Raw genomic sequence first — 23,958 nt, 5'->3', positions numbered from 1 at the left:
CCGCCGGGTGTGGCCCCAAAACAAAACAAAAACCAAACAAACTGCAGTCCCTTCTAGGCTAACATGTGCAAGGCAGACAGATGCCTTACATCCTGTACCACTGCTCCGGCCTTAACTTTTCTCTATTCCACAATGATATCATCTATTTGTCTTTCTGTCTGTCCTATTATGTTTAACATGATAGCTTCAGTTCCATTCATGTTGCAGTGAAATACAAAATTTCATTTTTTCTCATAGCTACACAATATTTTATATTCATTCATATGTCCTTGGACGTTTAGGTTGTTTCTATATTCTGGCTATTGTACTTAGTAGTGCTGCTATGAATATAAGTGTGCAAGTGCCTTTTCTTTACTTTATTTATTTATTTATTTTTTGCTTTTTGAGCCTCACTTGGTGACGCTCAGGGATTACTCCTGGCTCAGAAATCGCTCCTGGCTTGGGGGACCATATGGGACACCGGTGTATAAAACCAAGGGCTGTTCTAGGCATTGCAAGGCAAATGCCCTACGGCTTGCACCACTGCTTTGGTCCCGTCTTTACTTTTGTTCTTATTTATTTATTTTTGGTTTTTGGGTCACACCAGGCAGTGCTCAGGTGTTACTTCTGGCTCTATGCTCAGAAACCGCTCCTGGCAGGCTCAGGGGACCATACTGGATGCCGGGATTCGAACCACTGACCTTCTGCATGCAAGGCAAACACTTTACCTCCATGCTATCTCTCCGGCCCCTACTTTTGTTTTTTTTTAAATGTAAATTATTTAATTGAATCACAGTGAGATACGTAGTTACAAATTTGTTTATGATTAGCTTCAGTCATACAATGTCCAACAACTTTCCCCAGTGCACATTTCCTACCACCAATGTCCCCAGTTTCCTCCCCACCCTCCTCCTTGGCCTCCTCACTGCCTGGCTCTGTGGCAGACAATTTTTCTTGTCTCTCTTCCTTTTTGTCTTTTGCATACTGGTTTGCAGTAATTGTTGCCAAAGGGATATCATCATATTATGTCACCTCCTTTCAGTACAAAGCTTTTGACCAGAGTAATCATTTCCAATTATCATTGTTGCAGTGGTCTCTTTTCTACCCTAACTGCTATTTGTGTGGCAAGCTTCCTACCATGGACTGATTCATCTTGGCCTACATCACTATAGTCTTTGGATATTAGCATACTACTTTTTTTCTTTATGTCTCACAAAGGTCTATGTCTATTCTATGTTTATCCCTCTCCCTCTGACTCATTTTGCTCAGCATAATAACTCTCTATCTCCCTCCATGTATAAGAAAATTTCATTACTTTATTTTTCCTAACAGTTGCACAGTATTCCACTAAGTATATGTACTATATGACACTATATATTGATATCCACTCATCCATTTCTAGGCACTTGAGTTGTTTCCAGATTCTGGGTATTGTAAATAGTGGTTCAATGGACATAGGAGTGCAGAGGGCTTTTTTGCATTGTTTTGGGCCCTAGGGGTATATTCTTAGGAACAGCTGGGTCATATCAGAGCTCAATTTCTAGGTGTTTTTTTTTTGTTTTGTTTTGTTTTGTTTTGTTTTTGTTAGCAACATCTATATCGTTTTCCAAAAAGGCTAGACCAGTCAACATCCCACCAGCAGTGAATGAAAGTCCTTTTCTCTTAGCATCCAAGTCAGCACAGGTTGTTCTTGTTCTTTGTGATATGTGCTAGTCTCTGTGGTGTGAGATGATACCTCACTGTTGTTTTGATTTGCTTCTCCTGGATGATTAATGATGTGGAAAATTTTTCATGTGCCTTTTAGCCATCTGTATTTCTTTCTTTCGGTGAGATTTGGGCCACACTCGGTGCTGCTTAGGGGTTACTACTGGCTCTGCACTTCAGAAATCGCATCTGGCAGGTTCAGGAGACCATATGGGATGCCGGGGATCTAACCTGGGTCTGTTCTGCATTGGCCACATGCAAGGCAAATACCTTATTGCTGTGCTATCACTCAGTCCCTCATCAATAACCTCCTGAGTTCTACCTTGTCTAAGTGACTTTTTGTGGTCCCATTCCTCATCTTTCTAAAAAAAAGAGAGATGCTATCTCATAATGCTGCCATAAATATTTAAAATATATTAATAGCTCAAATAAACCAGAACCTTACATTTATACTCTAGGAAAAAGAACTCACAAACCCTTTGTATCTGACACTGGGCTTTGCAGATAATTGGTTCTTAATATCTGGTGTGAAAGTATGTCAAAATATGAGTAATTATAATCATTATTACTAAATTAACGTTCGTGCTTTTGTTTTGTTTTGTTGCTACACCTAATCGTACTCAGGGGACCATAGAGGATACCTTGATTGAACCCTGGTCAGTTGCATGCAAGACAAATGCCCTATCTGCTGTGCTATTGCACTGGACCCAAGGATTCTCATTTTTCTAGCATTACAAATGTTTCAAGAACTGAGTAACACAGCTCAAGGGTCAAGTACATGCCTTGCCAGCATGAGGCCCTGGATTTAATCCATGTCATATACACAAAACAATAAATTAAATATAGTTTGTGCACATACATTCATATATATTTTTTGATATTAAAATTTTTTGCTAAGGGTTTTTTGATAAGGATTTCTGTATTCTAAAATTATCTGATGAGTTAGAGGGGGCCAAACTGATGCTTGTCTTGTATGCAGCTGACCTAGATTCAATCCCCAGCATCCCATATGGTTCCCCAAGTCTGCCAAGAGTGATTCCTGAGTACATAGCCTGGGCACTGCTGGCTAAGGCCCCAAAACAAAATAATAATTAAAAAATCTGATTAATTAGGACTTTTTTTTGTTTGTCTGTTTGGTTTTTGAGCCACACCTGGCAGTGTTCAGGAGTTACTCCTGACTTTGCACTCAGAAATCACTCCGGGCAGGAGCTGGAGAGCACAGGGGTAAGGCATTTGCCTTGCATGTGGCCAACACATGCAACACCTGGTTCAAATCCTGGCATCCTGAGCCTGCCAGGAGTGACTTCTGAGTGCAAAGCCAGGAGTAACTCCTGAGTGCTGCTGGGTGTGACCTAAAAACCCAACCCTCTCCCCGCCCAATAGAAATCACTCCTGGCAGGCTCAAGGGACCATATAGGATGCCAGGGATAGAACCCAGGTTCATCTCAGGTCGGCCAGTGCAAGGTAAATTCCCTACCGTTGTGTTATCATTCCGGGCCCAAAATCTCATTTTTAATTAAAGACTTTGGACAATAGTACAATTATTATTGTTTTCTATATCAGGCTCACAATTAGTGTGTCAGGATCCCTCCACATTAACCCAGGGTAACCCTCAATTTTCTCCCACCTATTCTCCTTCTCAGAGTCAATATTGACTATATATGTGTAAATAGTCTATATGCATTATATATGTATAATATGATACATGTATAATAATATGTAGTCTCACTGACTACATAATCGTTCTCTATAATCAATAGAACTATATAATGACATATAACAATATATCAGCATTGTTCCCCATGAGAATGATCTAATCCCTTGCTTTGGTCTTTATACTCCAATTATAAGTAAAATAATCTTATTGCTATTTCCTTCTGAATTACTTCATATAGTTTTCAACTAAGTCCACAAATATCAGAATTCAGGGAGAAGACATATGGGAGAGATACAAGTTTATTTTATTCAGGCCATCCATTCACTCCCACATTTAATGACTTCAAGTATATATTATCCTACTGACTGGAACTGTCTTCGTTCTGGGTTTTAACCATTCAAATGGTGAGTGAAAGGAGATTTAAAAAAACTAATTATCTGGGGTATACTCTAGTGGGCAAGCACCCCTCCTTCCCCCAATGCAGAAAATGAGAATAAGTACCTCACCTTTCTACCCACTCCAGTCTGAGGGCATTTGACTAGCTGTTCTGTTTCACTAGAATGCTTTCCCCAGCTACCACAGAACAAATTCTCTCACATCCTTCTCATTTTTGTTCAAATGTCACATTCCCTATGGGACCCACTTTGGTCATTTGATGTATTTGTTGAAGAAGGGTATTAAGATATTTTCAACAAAGAATGTTCAAAAAGAAAAGAGAATGTCCAAAAAAATCAAGTCTCCTCAACTGTATCAAAATTTTTATTTTTCCTCTAATTCAGAATCCCTTGGAGGCATAAGAGAAACTTTATTTCAAAGAGCCCTCTATTTCAAGGAGACCTCTACTATCCAAATCATGAAATACGAAACCCATGCTCACATTACATTTAAATGTCAAGATAAATAGTAAAATCTAAGCAAAAAGGTAAAAAAAAAAGTAGATGTTTAATATCAAAAGAAGGAATTAATATATAATACTAATAAAAACACCATCAAGATTCAATCAGCATAAAACGAAACTGGCTTGAAACCTTAATGTCTACAATATTCATGTGTGTACACTATGAACAATAGTCTAACAAGACAACTTTATTAATAACCAAGAGTGCTTTCTTGCTTGCTTGCTTGCTTTTTTTTTTTTTTTTTTTTTTTTGTGAATTTGGCATGATGTTTAATCCTCAGCTCATGAATATCTGGAGGATCCCTTCTTTGCCCCCTTTGTTCTCATTTCACAATACAACCTTGTAAAACAAAAATCTATGAGCTGTGAGATCAACCCAGGCAACGTATTTCTAAACTCCATGCAGCCTGGTCTGAAGAAGCAGGGTAGTGGTGAAGAAATAATAAACCAAGCCAGTCAGGACAGTCAAGGAGTCAGTGGCTTCTTCCTCATGGTGTGTCTGTGCACCAACAAAAACTGCCTCTTTTATTTTATTAAACTGATAACCATACCCCCCATGCCCACTTTCTCATGTTCTGTTTTAAATTTATTGTTACTGATTTATTAGAAGGCCACATCCTATGCTATCCAGGAGCCATTTCTGGCACTGTACTCAGGACTGACCGCTGGCTGCATGGTGCAGTTTCCATCCAACGTTAATAGTATATTAAAGTTAATATACTATGAATAGTATATTTAAATTAATATACTATGAATAGTATATTTAAATTAATATACTATGAATAGTATATTAAAGTTAATATACTATTAATATATATTTTTCAATATATACTTATCTGACTAAATATAGACAGAAAGGTCCCAGTGCACTCTGTCTATATACATCTCTACCATTTTTAGGCTGTGAAACAATCCCAAACTCCCTGCTAGCAATAAAAACTGCTTTTCTCACACAGCGGCGTTTGCCTTGCAAGCAGCCGATCCAGGACCAAAGGTGGTTGGTTCGAATCCCGGTGTCCCATATGGTCCCCCATGCCTGCCAGGAGCTATTTCTGAGCAGACAGCCAGGAGTAACCCTGAGCACCACCGGGTGTGGCCCAAAAACCAAAACCAAACCAAAAAAAAACAAAAAACAAAAAAACAAAAAAAAAACTGCTTTTCTCTTTGTAATATTGAAGATAATTTAATTGCATGGATCAAGAATTTTGTGTTTTTGTTCTGAAAGTAATACAAATTGTAAGTTCTTCCACACACACTTCCTAGCTATGTGATGCTGAACAAGTTATTTAACTGCTCTAATTACTCATGTAGCTTGATTCTCAGCTAGAAAATGCAGATACTTGGGCTAGAGAGATAGTATAGTGGGTAGAGTGTTTGCCTTGCACACAGTCCACCAGGTTTAATCCCAGGCACCTTATAAGTACTTTATAGGGTCCCCTTATAGGGAACCCAAGCCTTTCCAGGAGTGATTCCTAAGCAGAGTCAGAAGCTAGACATGTGCATCATTGAATGTGGCCCCCAAACAAATAAAAGAAAATGCAGATACTAATGACTTTGAGAACTCTGTGAACTATGTATAAAGTAAAACAGAAGAAATACAGCATGCAGCCTAACTTGCATTAAGCATTTAGTAGGTATTTATTATAAATGGATTAATATCTATGAGGACTTGACTATGAGCTTTCACTCTACTGCTACAACATTTTATTCTTTCACCAAATAATACCTTCCCACCCATTTCTTAAAGTTATAATCTAGACTGTGATAAATCAATTAAAAAAACTATTCAGAATTTTTTTTGTAACACACTCAGCTGTGCTCAGGACTTATCTCTGGCTCTGCATTCAGGTATTATTCCTGGCAGTGCTTGAGGGACCTTCTAGGGTGGCAGGATTGACTTGGATCAGACATATGCAAGGTAAACACCCAACCTGCTGTACTATATCACTCTAGCCCTCCCCTCAACAGTTGAGAATCTTTACATATTATAAATAAGTAAACTTGAACTATACAGATAAATACATATATATACATATATATATATATATAAAAGCTTGAATTACGCAACCATATCAGGTTTTCTAGTTGACAGCAAAACCAAATTTATTTTTTAAAAATAAATTTCTTATATATTTTATATTCTCTATTTTTTTGTTTCTTGTTTTTGGGTCACAACTGGCGGTGCTCAGGGGTTACTCCTGGCTCTGTGCTCAGAAATCACTCCTGGCAGGCACAGGGGACCATATGGGATGCCGGGATTTGAACCACCATCCATCCTGTGTTGATTGCTTGCAAGGCAAACACCTTACTGCTGTGCTATGGCTCCGGCGCCTATTTTTAAAAGAGTCATCTATTTTGGTCTTGGACCAAACCAAGTAGTTCTATGTAGGGATAATTCCTGACAGGCTTGACATACCATATGGGGTACCCCCTGGTTGGGGTACCTCGGTTGGCTGTATATGCAAGGCAAGCACCCCAACTGCTGTACTATTGATGCCCCCCATTTTTCTCTTTTTAAGACACATGCATCTGTTAATTATTTTCTAGCTTTTAAATATTTTTTTTTTTTTTTTTTTTTTTTTTTTTTTTTTTTTTTGCTTTGCACAAATGTAATAACAGATGCCAACCTGTGCTTTTAGAATATGGTGGGAAAGTTCTTATTGAAAGCAGCCGCATGGCAATTAACTCTCCCCATTTCTGACATAAACATGTCCAAACTAGCAATTAGAACTGCCTGATGCCAATGTTTTCAGTTTCTGGCATCATAAAAAACAAAATCTATTCTGTGAATCACAAGTATATCAAACGCTCAAAGAATAATTTTAATTAATATATGTAAGCTCAATTGAGCATTGGCTCATTTATGAAGGATCACTCTTGGCTGAAGAGATAGCACAAGTGGGGTGCTTGCCTTGCAAACTGCTGACCTAGAATCAATCCCCAGCCTCCAGGGGAAATCCCTGAGTGGAGATCCAGGCGTAAGCCTTGAGCATCACTTGATGTGGCCCAAAAACCATTTTTATTTTTTAAAGGATCGCTGCCTATGGTTCCCCAAGCCCTGCCAGGAATGAATCTGAGCAGAGAAGTAAGCCCTGAGTACTGCCAGGTATAGTCTCTCAAAAACAAAAACAAAATTATATTCTCTCTTGCTCACATCTACTTTGTAGTCCCTCCCAAAATTATACTTCTAAGTATACATCTACCTTCCCATCAAAAACTCTCTCCATCTTTGTTCAGCTAAAGAGTGATTCAAGCATTCACTGAAATCAGAAATGCTGAAAAACTATAATCTCTAAACTTCAGCTTATTGATATATAAAATGAAAGTTTCTAAATTATTGTATTATTTTCTGAATATGTTACAGAAAAGCAGCAGGAATTAAATTTTAAGGAAATGATGATTAACTTCAGTTAATAGTCATAAAACTGGAAATCACTGTTTTAAAGACCGGGACAGCAACACATTTAAAAAAATCCTACCATGAATAATAATTTTCCTTATTGCTTTGTTTTGTCTTATTTATCTGTGAAGCTGTTTATTCTTCCTTCAAACCTGAAGGAGTGTGTGGCTGGGTGAAGTATTCTTGGTGAGTTTTTACATTCCTGGTTCTACACTTTAGGAATCACTCCTGAGAGGGTTTGGGGAACAATATGGGGTGCACCAGGGATTGAACCCAACCTGGGTTGGGATGCTGCCTGCAAGCACCCTAACACAGTATTATTGTTCTGCCCCCCCCCCCGTTTTTCCTCTTAAATAAAAATTTTATACAAATAAATATAAATTTATATGTAATATATAATAAAAATAAAAACATAAAATATAGGAGCAGGAGAGATAGCACAGCGGTGTTTGCCTTGCAAGCAGCCTATCCAAAACCTAAGGTGGTTGGCTCAAATCCTGACATCCCATATGGTCCCCTGTGCCTGCCAGGAGCTATTTCTGAGCAGATAGCCAGGAGTAACCCCTGAGCGCTGGTGGGTGTGGCCCAAAAACCAAAACAACAACAACAACAAAAAACAACAAAAAACCCCTAAAATATAAAATAAAATATATAATATATAAATTAATATATATAAAAAATGACCATGCATGCTCTCTCTCCTCCCTTTCTCCATCTCTCTCCTTCCCTCTTTTTGTGGTGAAGTAAAATACTTTTTATTGAATGGAATTTACTTAGAAAGATATAGGGAGAGAGAAAAATACAAAAGGAAGATCACAGGCTTTTCAGAGTGAAGGAAAAAAAAAAAAAAAAAAAAAAAAGCAAAGAAAGAACCCAGGCTTGAAAGAGCAAGCATGTTTAAACTCTTCAACCACAGTTGGTTTTGCATGGTGGTGCCAGGCAGGTAACTGACAGTAAGACTAGATTGTTTCTTTTTTCATATAACCTGAAGCTCAAATAATTCCTCCATCTATACTTACATACCAGGATATCAAATTGTTTATGTGACACAATAACAAAACTTTCAAGGGTATCAAATTGCCTCTGAAACACAAACAGTAGGGGTATCCAAATCTTTGTCATTCAGAGAATAACCTTAAATGATCCCATTAATTGTCTAAGAAGAAAATTATTTCAAAGATTAGAATATAAATTTACCTTCTAAATAAAGAAGATAATCAACTAGATGGTCTTGTCAGGTCTCATAAATATAACTACCATTTTATAAAACCATACTGCTTGGAAATAGATTATGGGTTTTATAATATGACAAACTGCCAATTTAGCATTACGGGGGGCCGGAGAGATAGCATGGAGGTAAGGTGTTTGCCTTTCATGCAGAAGGTCATTGGTTCGAATCCCAGCATCCCAGATGGTCCCCCAGCCTGCCGGAGCGATTTCTGAGTGTGGAGCCAGGAGTAATCCCTGAGCACTGCCAGGTGTGACCCAAAAACAAAAACAAAAACAAAAACAAATAGCATTATGAAATTTAATATGATCAAAGTAATTTTGGTTTAGCAAATCTTGAACAAAATATCAGCTACTAAGGTTAAATGTTCTTATACCAAAACATCCATATTACACATAGAGATATATTTAATAACATCACTGATATTTTGATTTTTTATTGTGTTAACTCAGAAGCCATTGTTTTGAAAATTCCATTTGGCTTACACTAACTTGCAGGTATAAAAGAAGTTAGTCTAATTCTTTGTGGGGAGCCTAGCTGATGGAACCTAGAACAAAGGACACCTCAGAAATCCCTAACCTTGTCACCCACGTGACCAGAGGCGCCCATGCCCTGAGAACAAAGGAAATAGACAAATACTAAAGTAATTCAAAGCAGCCCAATACATCCAGCCAGAAAGAAAATATAGAGCAACTTGCCTTTGTGTTAGCAAAAGATTATTATGATTACAGCTGATGTTTTATTTATGCTTGCTGAGTAAAATTTATAGAACCTTGTTTGGATCTTGTGTTTTCAGGGTATACATGTGCTCTCTACCTCTTTGCTCCTCCCTATTACCTGCCCCCAGCTTATGCTAATGAGTGCTTGCAATTGTGATTGGGGGAAAAACTGTAACACCTCTATGACGTATTCTGCCTTTAAAAGCTGATCTCTCCCAGCAATAAACCCTTTTGAACAGCATGTGTTGTCTTGAGGACATTTCTTACTAACTTCTCAAGTTTCCTTCACAGATCGGCAAACCCACGAATAACTAGCAACCTTCATTCCCACACCCCCGCGGGTCGGGGGTCCCCCACGGAAGGTTGCAATTCTTCTTTTTTTTTTTTTTTTGGTTTTTGGGCCATACCCAGCGATGCTCAGGGGTTACTCCTGGCTGTCTGCTCAGAAATAGCTCCTGGCAGGCACAGGGGACCATATGGGACACCGGGATTCGAACCAACCACCTTTGGTCCTGGATCGGCTTCTTGCAAGGCAAACACCGCTGTGCTATCTCTCCGGGCCCAAGTTAATCTAATTCTTACAATTCTATGATATTTTTAAATCTTCAGAAAAACTACCAAATGAGCAGATTATTTTATTAGCTGATTGAATTTAGTGTTTTATTATTATTATTATTATTATTATTTTGTTTGTTTGTTTGTTTGTTTGTTTTTGGGCCACACCCGGCAGTGCTCAGGGGTTACTCCTGGCTGTCTGCTCAGAAATAGCTCCTGGCAGGCACAGGGGAATCCTCATATGGGACACGGGGATTCGAACCAACTACCTTTGGTCCTGGATCGGCTGCTTACAAGGCAAACGCTGCTGTGCTATCTCTCTGGGCCCTACTAGTCTTTGTTACATTCACTCTCAGTCATAGTTAAAATTAAGGTTCACAATTCCCATAGAGCTCTTAATAGCTTCTTAAGCTGTATATTACTCACATGTGGTCACACAACTTGAATTTTTTTAAAATAAAATTCTTTATATTATATTAGTTAATGTCTGGTTTGTAGACCAAATTTATATACTCATATATCCAGAATCAGATAAGAAAAAAATATCAGCCCAAAAGAGTCTCAATGAAAAGTTTAAGAGCCAGTTTGGTTGTTTTTTTTTTTGTTTGTTTGTTTTTTTAAATCCCATGAACACGTATCTCTTCTCTCTCACCCGAATCTCTCTCTCATAATTTTCTAAGTAAATTATTTTAAATAAAATTATTTTACTTTACTTAAAAAACAAACTTTAGATGATAGCAACTAACCTCCCTCTGGTGACCTCACTGAGATTACTTTTCACTCATTGTCCCTCCCACATTGCCAGTGAATGATTCTGGTAGATCACAAATCCTACTCAAAAGACCTACCACAGGGCCCAAACTACCAGGTCACCTTTCAGGCCCAGTAGTGAGCTGGATTTTCCTGGAAGGCCTTGTGGTGTAATGTGTGTGTTGGGAGGGAAGGGCAGCCCTACTTCCCACAAGAAATTAATGTCCAAAAACCACATTTCAGACTTAATTTCTATAGTTTGCTTTTGTTGTTGTTGTTGTTGTTTTGACAGGGAGCCAGGAAATCCCAAGCAGTATTCAGGAAGCCCAGGGGCCACTCCAGGCAGTACTTGGCCAACTAAGCCAATGGTTCAGTACATGATGTATTCCTTTTCGGGGAATTTCAGGACTCAGAGCACCTCCCTGCTGGCTATGCTCAGGCGCATTTCAATTCCTTGGCCATGCATTTCCACTGGAAGTCAAGCTACTTTCCTTCCCCGACTCTGACTCAGAACTTTTTATTCTGACTTCCTTCTTTCCTTCCACTGACCTCAGCCTTCAGAACAGCAGGAAGGAACCTTTTATCCACTGCTCTTCAGCAGTGACATTATTTCCCCTAACCTACACTGCTTGTCCAACAACTTGAGGAAAAGCAGAACTCTGGGGAACCAGCACTTTCCTTTCCGACTTTGGTTTGCACTGTTGCTGTAGATAAATAAAAGCTTAGTCAACTGCTTATGACCTTTTCTGAAGTACCAGACACATGGAAACTCTACAGATCCATTTTGTTTTCCTGATTAATTTAGATCCCCATAACCTATTGAATAAAATTAAATGCCTTTATATTGCTCTTAATACTTTTACTTACATCTCACCTACTTTTATATGTTTTCCTCCCTTTCAGTACTACCTTTCTTGCATATTTTACACTACCCAATGAATTTTTGTTAAATAAAATAAGCAACTAACTATATGGGATATTTGCATATTCTGTTTTCCTACTTATTGTCTCCTTGATGAAACTTATATCTACTTATTAAAACCCATGTAGTATGTGCATATTCACTCTAAAAATGCTTGTTGAATTGAAACAATAAATATGTGTTTTACTAAAAATTACAAAGTTTCTTTGCACACAGAAATCCATTTTGAGAGTATTCCTATTTAAAAAAACACCACAGACCAAAATATTAGAACTTTGTTTTTTTTGGGGGTAGTGTTTTGGGGGGGTCACACCTGGCAGCGCTCAGGGGTTACTCCTGGTTCTATGCTCAGAAATCGCTTCTGACAGGCTCGGGGGACCATATGGGATGCCAGGATTTGAACCACCATCCTTCTGCGTCTAAGACAAACGCCCTACTGCTGTGCTATCTCTCTGGGCCCTAAATATTAAAACTTTATAGGGATGGAATATAGGTGAGCTCTTGGCATTCTTTTTTTGTTTGTTTTTGGGCTACACCCAGTGGCACTCAGGCATTGCTCCTGGCTCTGCACTCAGAAATCACTCTTGTCAGGCTCCGGAGACTGTTTAGAATGCCAGGGATCATACCCGGGGTCCACTGTGCCCCCTTGCTCTTGTTATTCTTAAATTTACACGTGAAAATTTGATAAGACAAACTATAAAATGCTAAGTCCTTACACTAAAGAACATTTTTACCTTTTGATTACAGAGTTTGTACTGTATAAATTGTCCATCAACACTAAAATTTCAGCATTCAAATAGATTTTCTTCCCTGTAATATATGTGGTTTTCTTAAAACTATAGAAAAAATCTTGTGTGTACATTTGTTATTTTAATCTTTTCTTCAGAATACTAAATTCAAGAGCTAGAACAATAGTACAGAGGGTAGGGTACGAGCTTTGAACACAGCTAGGCCAGCTTTGATCTCTGGCATCCCATATTGTCCCCCAAACCCAACCAAGAGTGATCCCTGTACTCAGAGTCAAGAATAATCCCTGAGCACAGCCAGGAATGATCCCAAAATCAAAACAAATAAAAATCACTAAATTAGGGCCCGGAGAGATAGCACAGCTGTGTTTGCCTTGCAATCAGCCGATCCAGCACCTAAGGTGGTTGGTTCCAATCCTGGTGTCCCATATGGTTCCCCCGTGCCTGCCAGGAGCTATTTCTGAGCAGACAGCCAGGAGTAACCCCTGAGGGCTGCTGGGTGTGGCCCAAAAACCAAAACCAAAACCAAAACAAAAACAAAAAAAACAACCCAAGCCTGGAGTGATAGCACAGCAGCATTTGCCTTGCAAGCAGCCAATCCAGGACCAAAGGTGGTTGGTTCGAATCCCGGTGTCCCATATGGTCCCCCGTGCCTGCCAGGAGCTATTCTGAGCAGACAGCCAGGAGTAACCCCTGAGCATCGCTGGGTGTGCCCCCCCCAAACAAACAAACAAACAAACAAAAGACAGACTAGTAATATATATATATATATTACTCACATATATATATGTTGGTATTTGGGTCACACCCGGTGACACTCAGGGGTTATTCCTGGCTATGCACTCAGAAATCGCCCCTGGCTTTGGGGGCCATATGGGATGCTGGGGATTAAACGGAGGTTCGTCCTAGGTCAGCTGCGTGAAAGGGAAGCACCATACCACTGCGCCATCGCTCCGGCCCCCAGTATGGTAAATATTTTATGGTAAATTTAATGAAAAAAGTTCACAGGTTTGTCCTTATAATGGCAACAACTCTGAAGTAAGTAATGCTTACCTCCTTTGCACTTTTAATTTTAGTCAGAAATGTATGCAGCTCCTTTGTTTCTGCGAATAGTGCACGACATACTGCCTGATAATGATTTGGTGCCTCTGATTCAGTTGAGAGATGAGCAGCACATAACTACAGATAAAGAAAATAATGGATTATTTACCATTTGGATGTTAAAAACAGACACACCATATTTCTGTATTAAATAAGAAGCAACTTCTATGCCTAAAACTTAATACATCACAAGATCAGCAGAGTCTGCACAATTATGTAGAAAAACGATCCACAAACAATGAATGGTACAGATGAGCATACTATGAGTAGTCAGCTTCTACTCGAAAAGGATAAAATATAAAAATATACATAGAATTGTTGGTTGGGAGCAGAAAAGTATCATCTGTTGAGTACTACAGTAACTTAACAGTTACCATTTATTATTTATCATGACAGGCACTAATTTGACATGTCATACATAATATAATCTTATTTTCTCTTTAATAGAACCATGAATTATCTTCCTTATAAAAAGGAAACTGGGGCCTGAGAGATAGCACAGCGGCGTTTGCCTTGCAAGCAGCCGATCCAGGACCTAAGGTCATTGGTTCGAATCCCGGAGTCCCATATGGTCCCCTGTGCCTGCCAGGAACTATTTCTGAGCAGACAGCCAGGAATAACCCCTGAGCACCGCTGGGTGTGGCCCAAAAACCAAAAATCAAAAAAAAAAAAAAAGGAAATTGAAGTTAAAATGATTCAGGTGACCTGACACAGTAAGAATTGGCAGGAAAGAGAATAGAAAGCCCTACAGAATTCTAAAACCCATGCTAAACCAGTATATATACATACTGGATCATGCAAAAAAAAAAAAAGAACACTAGCAAGGCATGTGAATGACTGGGAATATCCTCATCAATATCTTTTTGTGTGTGTGTGTGTGTGTGTGTGTGTGGTTTTTGGGTCACACCCGGCAGAGCTCAGGGGTTATTCCTGGCTCCATGCTCAGAAATTGCTCCTGGCAGGCACAGGGGACCATATGGGATGCCGGGATTCGAACCAATGGCCTTCTGCATGAAAGGCAAATGCCTTACCTCCATGCTATCTCTCCAGCCCCCTCATCAGTATCTTAAAGTCATCAGAGGACATAATGAGCCCACTAATGATACCTTCTGTCCTAATTGTCCCTTATTGTATAGATTCCACAATCCCTACAAACCACTTATAAATAAAAGATATAATTTGGGCCCAGAGAGATAGCACAGCAGCTTTGCCTTGCAAGCAGCAGACCCAGGACCTAAGGTGGTTGGTTCGAATCCCGGTGTCCCATATGGTCCCCCGTGCCTGCCAGGAGCTATTTCTAAGCAGACAGCCAGGAGTAACCCCTGAGCACCACCGGTTATGGCCCATAAAAAAAATAGATATAATTTAATACTATATGCAATGATTCAGAAAAATCAAATACTATTAGATTTCAAGTCTAGTATAGAAGTATTTCTACAAAATAACAATAACAATTTTGTATCCATGCACAACAGTTATGTTTTGGATACCTTATTTACGTAAAAACTAAGATCTCAATTATTTATTAAATCTTCAATGAATATAATTATATATAGTATTTTAATATATTATTGGATTTTTAATCATTTCTGGGGCTTAAAGGATGGTTCAGTAGCTAAAAGCACTTGCTCAGGAAGCATGAGAAAAAGAATTCAAACCCTAGGGCTACCATATGCTCTTAAGCATTATAATAGTCCTGCTGTTTGGGAACTTTGGCAAGAAAGAGTCCAAAATAGCTCAGTGACTGGTAATGCCCAGGGCAAGCAGAAGAACTTGAGTTTAATTCATGGTAAGGTGTAACCTGTAAAATTAAATCATCAATTCAGTAATATTTAATATTTGGCTAAACTTCCATTTCCAAATAGTATAATTGATGACATGTGAAATTTTAATCAATTTACAAAAGATATAACTGAGCTTTGGGACCTTGTAAATCTTAAGAACCCCAGAAAAAGTGGAAACAACTAAGATTTAATTTTTTTTTTTTTTTTGGTTTTTGGGCCACACCCGGTAACGCTCAGGGGTTACTCCTGGCTATGCGCTCAGAAGTCGCTCCTGGCTTGGGGGACCATATGGGACGCCGGGGGATCGAACCTCGGTCCGTCTCCTAGGCTAGCGCAGGTAAGGCAGGCACCTTACCTCCAGCGCCACCGCCCAGCCCCAACTAAGATTTAATGACCCTAAGGAGGTCAACATTTTACTTCGTATATTAAAGATTAACAGGAGGAAAGGTGGCATTCCTACCTCCAACTATTAACTCTGGTGAACAGAAAAATAGGTTGAAGAATGACAAAAACAGACTGGTCTTATTGAATAAATTGTTATTTCCTCCTGAATTCTAATTCACATTATGTGTTCCCTAAATGGCTCATTCAACAAACATTTATTGAACATCTACTGCCATGAGCCAGATTCAGTGAGAGTGTTGTTGATTTTTTTATAGTTCTCACTGAAGTCCTAAGTAGGTAGGCCCTGAGCCCTGATGGGCATGGCCTAAAACCAAGGGGGAAAAAATACCATAAAATATTCAGTAATATTGGGCCCGGAGAGATAGCACAGCAGAGTTTGCCTTGCAAGCAGCCGATCCAGAACCAAAGGTGGTTGGTTCGAATCCCGGTGTCCCACATGGTCCCCCCGTGCCTGCCAGGAGCTATTTCTGAGCAGACTGCCAGGAGTAACCCCTGAGCAACGCTGGGTGTGGCCCAAAAACCAAAAAAAAAAAAAAAAAAAAAAAAAAAAATTCAGTAATATTGTAGCAACATCACTAATAATAATTAAAAACTAAAAGAAAACATGTCACAATGATTAAAACAAATCAAGATTCCCAAAAAGATATTTACATATATTATGTCAAACTATAAATTATAGAATAACCTGACTCCATCCTTTTCTTCGTTTGTTTTTTGTTTTTTTTGGGGTCACACCTGGCAGCACTCAGGGGATACTCCTGGCTCTGTGTTCAGAAATAGCCAGAAATTTCTCCTTTCTGATTCACTTAGCATAATACTCTCTAATTCTGTCCAATGTAAAGAACACTGAAAAACTGTACCTTTTCTCATAACTAGGTAGTATTCCATAGTAGTATCCTTCAATTTCTTGGACCCCTGGGTTATTTCCACATCTTAGCTACTGTGAGCTTGGAAAAATCTATGTTTTACCTTTATTTTTTTGTATAGATATTTCACTAAGAATTTTAGCTTTTATCTTAAAACTTCAAAGAGATTATTCCATTTTGATTGCCAGTTTTCATTGTTTCTGTTATAAAATCAGTCACAATCTAAGTAAATGGCTTTTAATGTTCTTGTCTATAGATCAGCACTGGTCTGTGGGTTGACAGTTGAAAACTGGTCTGATTCTTCTGAAAACAATGTAATCATTTTTCCCTTTGATTTTACACTTAATTTGCTTGAAGTGCTTATCAGTTTAACATAATAAAATTAGATTCATTCATCTTATCTATCTTATTCTTGGTTTTTTAAGCTTCATGACCTATGACATGGTATTTTTAATATTAAAAAAGTATTTCTTCCATTCTCTCTTTGTTATTCTTTTAGAACTTCAGTTACATGTACTGTCTCTGCATCTTTCTATTTCATATATTTAAAACTGTATGGAAAATATAGCTCAAAGAGTGGATCACATTCTCTAAAGAAGCAAGGACTAAAAAAGTATTGCTCACCTTCATGACATCTCTGTAGGACCGGATTGCAGAGATTTTTCTCTTTTCCTCTTCCTCTTCCAGGCCTTCTTCAGCAGCTTCATAGCCCTCATCATTACTGCCATCAGCTTCTACTGTGTTAGCCATACGATCAATGAGTTGCTCCAAAGGAGGGCTTAATTCCCTTTCTTCATTTTCCTTCAAACCATAGTCCAGTGCTTTATAAATAATGATTCCCAAAGATTCAATAACCTAAGAACATTAGAGAAGGTGGTCAGTGAAAATGACTAAGCAGGTTTAGAGAGCTAGTTGTTAGGAATAAAATGTTTAGTATGAGGCTTACATATTTAGTATGAGGCTTCCAATACAAAGATCCATGACGAATTATAATACTTTTAAAAAATTCTCACCTATGCTTTCTGTTTGTTTGTTTTGGAGCCACATCCAACAGTGCTCAGGGGTTACTTCTTGCTTTGTGCTCACTTCTGGCGGACCATATAGGGTTCTGAGTTGAACTAGGGTAGGCCATGTGCAAGGCAAATGCCCTTATGAACAATGCACACTGAGTTCCAATGGATTATTGGAAAAAAATTTCTCTCAATAATGCAAACCATAAATTATTTTAAGGGTCACAACAATAGTCAATGGTTGCTCAGTACTCAGGGGACAATGTGGTACCAAGGATCAAACCTGGGCCTCCTGATATCCAATGGTTAGGACACATGCATGGCTCAGGTTTGATTCCTGGCATTATATGGTCTCTTAAGGTCACAGCCTTAAGTCTCTAGTGGAGACCACTAGAACCAACTCGGTGTGGCGTTGGAGGCTGTTGGTACTACTGAGGCAGCGTGGGTATCTTTGGCATGGTAGTGCTTGAACAAAACAGCATCTTTGGACCTTTGAAGAAATCAATGGGCTAGTTGGCTGAGAATCACTAGTGGGGCACCACTTGGACCTTGTGCATGCAAATTATAAATGTAGCCTACTGAGTTCTTTTTATAGACTCAACTTGCAATGCACCACATAGTAACTCTACTGAATGACCTACAACCCAGGAAATAATAACTTCATGGGTTAACACTGCTGATTTATTAACACTAGATATACATTGCTCTCCAAGTACCCTGAGAAATGCTTTGGCCAAAAAAGGGAATTACACTTTCCCCCTCAATATTGGCTTTCTTTTATGCTCAGAAAAATCACAAACAATGGTATGACTTGATTTTACAATGCCAACTCATCCTTAGTCATTTTAGATGAAGGAATAAAGTCAACAAATAAATCAATCAACCCAGGATGAACTTTTTGTTTTCTCTATTTTCCTTTCTGTAAAATGGTATCAATAGTATTTTGTTAAGATTTCACTGCATTCATTTTACACAAAAATGCCTAATATAACAGCCAATTTATAATTAGTTACTGGATGTTTTCTGCTTTCTCTCTCATAATTTACACTTTCAATATTTATCAAGTTGCCACCCATCCACCGATCATTTTTGAATTTCACTTCTAGCCACAGTCAGTGCTGTGTTCTTTGTTAAAATGGTTTATTAAGGGTCAGAAAGATAGTATAGTGGGTAAGGTTCTTGCCTTGCATGCAGCTGATCTGGGTTCGATCCCCAACACAACATATAGTACCCTAATCACAACCAGGTGTGATCTCAGAGTGATCCCTGAGTGTAGACTCAGGAGTAAGCCCCAAATACCACTGGTGTGCGAGCCCCCCCCACAAAAAAGTTTAATATATATCAAAAAAAGGAAAATGCCTTGCAGTTCTGAAGCTGTTCTAAACAAAACAGAGTTGCTATCATCAGATACAACAAAAGTGTAAGAATTTCAAAAGCTCAAAATCTACTGTATCAAGGAAAGACACTATTTTTTCACCATGTCTCAAAATGAACATAAGGCATAAATGTTCCAAATTTCCAGTTCTTTTAAACAGCATTATATTTTTCCTATTTCTTATTAAAAATATTTTTATAAGAATTTCAAAAAAAGGGCCGGGCGGTGGCGCTAAAGGTAAGGTGCGCCTGCCTTGCCTGCGGTAGCCTTGGACAGACCGCGGTTCGATCCCCCGGTGTCCCATATGGTCCCCCAAGCCAGGAGCAACTTCTGAGCGCATAGCCAGGAGTAACCCCTGAGCGTTACCGGGTGTGGCCCAAAAACCAAAAAAAAAAAAAAAAAAAAAAAAGAATTTCAAAAAAATATTTTTATAAGAATTTCAAAAAAATATTTTTATAAGAATTTCAAAAACCTCAAAATCTACTGTATCAAGGAAAGCCACTATTTTTTTCAACATGTCTCAAAATGAACATAAGGCATAAATGTTCTAAATTTCCAGTTTTTTTTAAACAGCATTATATTTTTCCTATTTCTTATTAAAAATATTTTTATTTGTTTTTGTTTTGGGGCCACATCCAGCAGTTCTCAGGGGTCATTTGTGGTGGTGCTTGGGGGACATATGGATACTGGGGATTGAATCTGGGTTGGCTATATGCAAGGCAAACATCTTACTTGCTGTGCTATCTGTAACCGAACATATATTTTCATTCATTCTATCCTAACAATCTGACCTATACACAAAGTTCTTTAGTGTGATGAATGATCTCCTGAGTTACAAGTTAATGAAGTCACTGTCACCTCTCCAACCATCTGGCCCTGCCACCAGCCTACTCCGAAAGGGCGCATTTCCTTAGTGTCTCCCCAAACATGGAACACTCAGGTGTCACAACACATAAATCTCACCACAGGTGCTGAGCTAAATATACAAGGATCTAAACTTTATTTTAGCTTTTATCTATTACAAAAGCCATATATGTATTTTGAAACTTTCTTAACCTGTATTTCTGGTCAAGAACCTGTTGCCCACCTTTGCTGTTTCTTTACATTTCCATTCATTTATACATAATGCCACACAGAGCCTTTTGAAGCAGTTGTTTTTTTTTTTTTTTGGTTTTTGGGTCACACCCTGTGACGCTCAGGGGTTACTCCTGGCTATGAGCTCAGAAGTTGCTCCTGGCTTCTTGGGGGACCATATGGGACGCCGGGGGATCGAACCGCGGTCCGTCCTAGGCTAGCGCAGGCAAGGCAGGCACCTTACCTCCAGCGCCACCAACCGGTCCCTTGAAGCATTTTTAAACTACTTAACCTAGCAGTGAGTTCAACCTGTATTAATCACAATTTGTAACTTTCTGTATTAATATCAAAATGTGCAAAAGTTAAGACTCATCAAGGACACAGAACCAATAGAATGTGTATATTTACATAGAAAAAGACATTCTAAGGAACTAGCTTACATAATTAGGGATACTGTAAGGTCCCAGGTCTGTCTGCAGGTGAGTCAGCAGATTGAATACCTAAGAAGATTGATGATGTGGTTCCAGATTGAAGGTGATAGGCTCAAGATCCAGGAAGAATAAATATTTTACTCCAAAGCAGGGAACAAAGCCAATGTCCAAAGGCCATTAGGAAGAATAGTGCCCAACTGGTCAGCTTTAATGCTTTACTCAAGCTCTCATCACATACAATCTAGATTTATCAGGGTGATACGTTTTACTAAGGCTATCAAATTAAACATTATTCTTGTCCAAAAATGCTTTTATTAAATACCCAGAAAATGTCTGATCAAATAACTGGCAGCTCATAACTACTTAAGCCAATACAAAAATCAGCTCTTACCAACATTTTACTCCTCAACATACCCATTTTTGGTTTCTGTTTTGTTTTGGGCCATACCTAGCAAATCTCAGGTGTGACTCTTGGCTCTGTGTTCAGTAATTACTCCTGGTGGTGCTCAGGGAACCATAGGGAATGCTGGGAATTGAACTTGGTCTGCCATGTACATGGCAAGAGCCCTACCCGCTATGTGATCTTTCCAACTTGTTATCCTGCATTTATTAAAAAAAAAATCCTTCTCCAGAAATGGATCAAAGTATTTAAACTGTTTAATTTCCTTTAATCTTCCATGATCCTGATGTTAGATTAATAATAGTTAAATAGTATAATGTAAAGTCAATACATTGTGAGATATATATACCTTCAACATTCAAAACAAAATTAGGAGGAAATACTTAAGATAATTCCCATCTTTGTTTTCTAAATAGGTCATGTTGGTATTTATAAATCCGTTCTACTATACTTGTACTCTTTATTTTCTTTGCCTTGAGTAAGGATCTTAGTGGTTTGGTTCCATCCTGGTGGATGATCTGAACCTTAACTCTAAAAGGGTCTGGGTAAATTAGGAGTATAACCTGAATTGAGTGTGATTTTTTTCACTAACATTTACCTCATAATATGTAATACCAAGAGATAATGATAAGGGAGTTTCTTATTGCTTAGCTCCATTGTGCAACAGTCCTGTTTCCCCACTAGTAGTCAAAGTCAATCACTCCAGATATGTAGCAATTCCCTTATTTTCCCATTGATTTATAGGCAAAAGAATCAGCAGCATGCTTAACTTCCAATCCAATGGGCTCAACATTAGGTCTTTGAGGAGATGAATTTCTCCTTTTTAGAATAAAAAACTCTAAACCAGACTAAGATAAAGAGAGTGGAAACAGAAAGTAAAAATGTATAAGGGTCATGGTCTTGAGGCACTGAGCTATCTTGCCAGCCCTCAATCACTTTCTGCTTAGGAAAGCTACAGTCTACAGTTGTCTGTCTAGTTCACTATCAATCATGGGGCCCATATGGTCTCCTGAGCCTGCCAGGAGTGATTTCTGAGCGTAGAGCCAGGAGTACCCCCTGAGTGCTGCCAAGTGTGACCCATAAACAAAACAAACAAAAAAACTTATAAAACCCACTTTAGATGGGTCTTCTGAGTTTTCAGAAAACTGAACAATATAGTATTAAGAGAGTAATTGCAACTAAGAATCTCAGAACACCCATGATACGTTCACCATAACTAAGCCTAATTTTATAAATATTAATATGATAAATTTCCATCTTGATTACAAATGTACTTAAAAAAACTTTAATAAAGGGGGCCAGAGAGATAGCATGGAGGTAATGTGTTTGCCTTGCATGCAGAAGAATGGTGGTTCGAATCCCAGCATCCCATATGGTCCCCTGAGCCTGCCAGGAGCGATTTCTGAGCAGAGAGCCAGGAGTGACCCCTGAGCGCTGCCGGGTGTGACCCCCCCCTCAAATAAACAAACAAAAAAAAAACCTTTAATAAAGTATCTAATAGCTTCACATTTAATAAATATAAAGAAAAAATGAGGACTCTATCTAACCTTCACAGAGCCTTTGCTTTGGGAAAAACAGGTAATATATTTATTTATTGTGCTCAACTTATAATTGAAAGGAGAAGCGTATAAAGAAGAATTTCTAACAGGAAGCTCTAATTAAATGTGAGGATCAGGATTGTCCTCATTAAGGAAATAAATCTTAAACCAAGATCTGAAAAGTAAGTAGAGTTAATCTGGAGAAAAGAGGCTTAAACTGATTTAAAAAAAATAAGTATGAAGGCCATGATGTCAGGAAGAACATGAATTGTCTTAAAAAAAAATCCCCACGACTAAAAGATGGACCAGAGGAAGGCTTGAGAACTGGGGAGGACATATCATACATCACATAGATTCTCACATAGAAGGATCCAGATCTCTATCAAGCACAAGAATTGGTAGGCATTAAAGTCTATGAAGAATGAAGTGATCTGATAATATTGTTTGAAAATGTATCATGCTACATTTATTTAAACTGTGTGCTACTGGAAAAACCCATAGAGAATAAAACAATAGAAAAGCAGAAATAAACTCACAAATGTATAGCCAGTTCAGCTTTGACAAGGCAGCAAAAACAATTCAACAAAACTCACTATTCACATAATTTTGTAAATGTCACAATTGGGAGAAAACATTTGCTGGACACCTATCTGATTAAAGACGAACATCCAAAATACAAAAACAACAGAATAATCGGTACGAGGGAACAGAGTGATAGCACAGCAGGGAGGGCACCCAGGTTTAATACTTGACATCCCATATGGTCCTGAGCCTGCCAGAGTAATTTTTAAGCTCACAGCGTGGAGTAACTCCTACGAGCTGCTGGTTGTGGCCCCCCTCCCAAAAAAAAAATCAGTACTAAAATAAACCTAGGATGTGAGGACAATCTGGCTGTGACATCTGTCACCCCATTGATTACTAGGGTTGATTCAGTTGATCTGGTTGGCTAGGCAAGTGTCCTCTTCTTCCCTCACCACTCCATGTGCATCCCACCCAAAGCTGGGAGCTTGGTCAAAAAGAATAGCCTTCCCCGAATAGAAAGGAACCATTTTTCAATCAGTCAATGGTATATGAGTACCTGCACTCCCCTGCTAGAACCTCCATAAGCTCTCAAGAAAATAAACCTAATTACATATGGTCACATGATCAAAACACCTCAGCAAATAAGATATATATGACAAATATATGGAATGTATTTGCTATCTATATATGAAATACATAAAAATATACCAATTTTTAAAAAGAAAAAATATAAAATTAAAGAATGATATGAATCTACTATATGACTATTAGAACAGTTAAATTCAAGACTCTGGTATAAAAACTGGTATGGGAGGATGCTGAGCAACAAAAATCTCAGTAATTGTTAAGAATGCAAAACGAGGACCAGTAAGTACAGCAGGTAGTGTCTTGCAG

General features: G+C 38.5%; 1 protein-coding gene and 1 long non-coding RNA gene across 4 annotated transcripts in view; one reads left to right on the top strand and one right to left on the bottom strand.

Moving 5' to 3' along the window:
* Positions 1 to 22,454, top strand: part of LOC126003853 (uncharacterized) — a 33,351-nt gene extending 10,897 nt beyond the window's left edge. The window contains exon 2 of the long non-coding RNA XR_007493830.1: positions 22,369 to 22,454. This is a non-coding gene — a long non-coding RNA (uncharacterized LOC126003853). The remainder of the gene's footprint in view (positions 1 to 22,368) is intronic.
* Positions 1 to 23,958, bottom strand: part of SPIRE1 (spire type actin nucleation factor 1) — a 163,778-nt gene that overhangs the window by 54,199 nt on the left and 85,621 nt on the right. For all 3 annotated transcript variants that reach the window (XM_049770042.1, XM_049770041.1, XM_049770043.1), the window contains 2 exons: positions 17,339 to 17,569; positions 13,612 to 13,737 (listed from right to left, as the gene is read on the bottom strand). In XM_049770042.1, coding sequence (XP_049625999.1) covers positions 13,612 to 13,737; positions 17,339 to 17,569 — 357 coding nt within the window. The remainder of the gene's footprint in view (positions 1 to 13,611; positions 13,738 to 17,338; positions 17,570 to 23,958) is intronic.

Source organism: Suncus etruscus, chromosome 3 (genome assembly GCF_024139225.1).
Source record: "Suncus etruscus isolate mSunEtr1 chromosome 3, mSunEtr1.pri.cur, whole genome shotgun sequence".
NCBI lineage: Eukaryota > Metazoa > Chordata > Mammalia > Eulipotyphla > Soricidae > Suncus > Suncus etruscus.
Note: the sequence above shows the minus strand (reverse complement) of the source record. Positions and strands in the feature narration are given on the sequence as shown.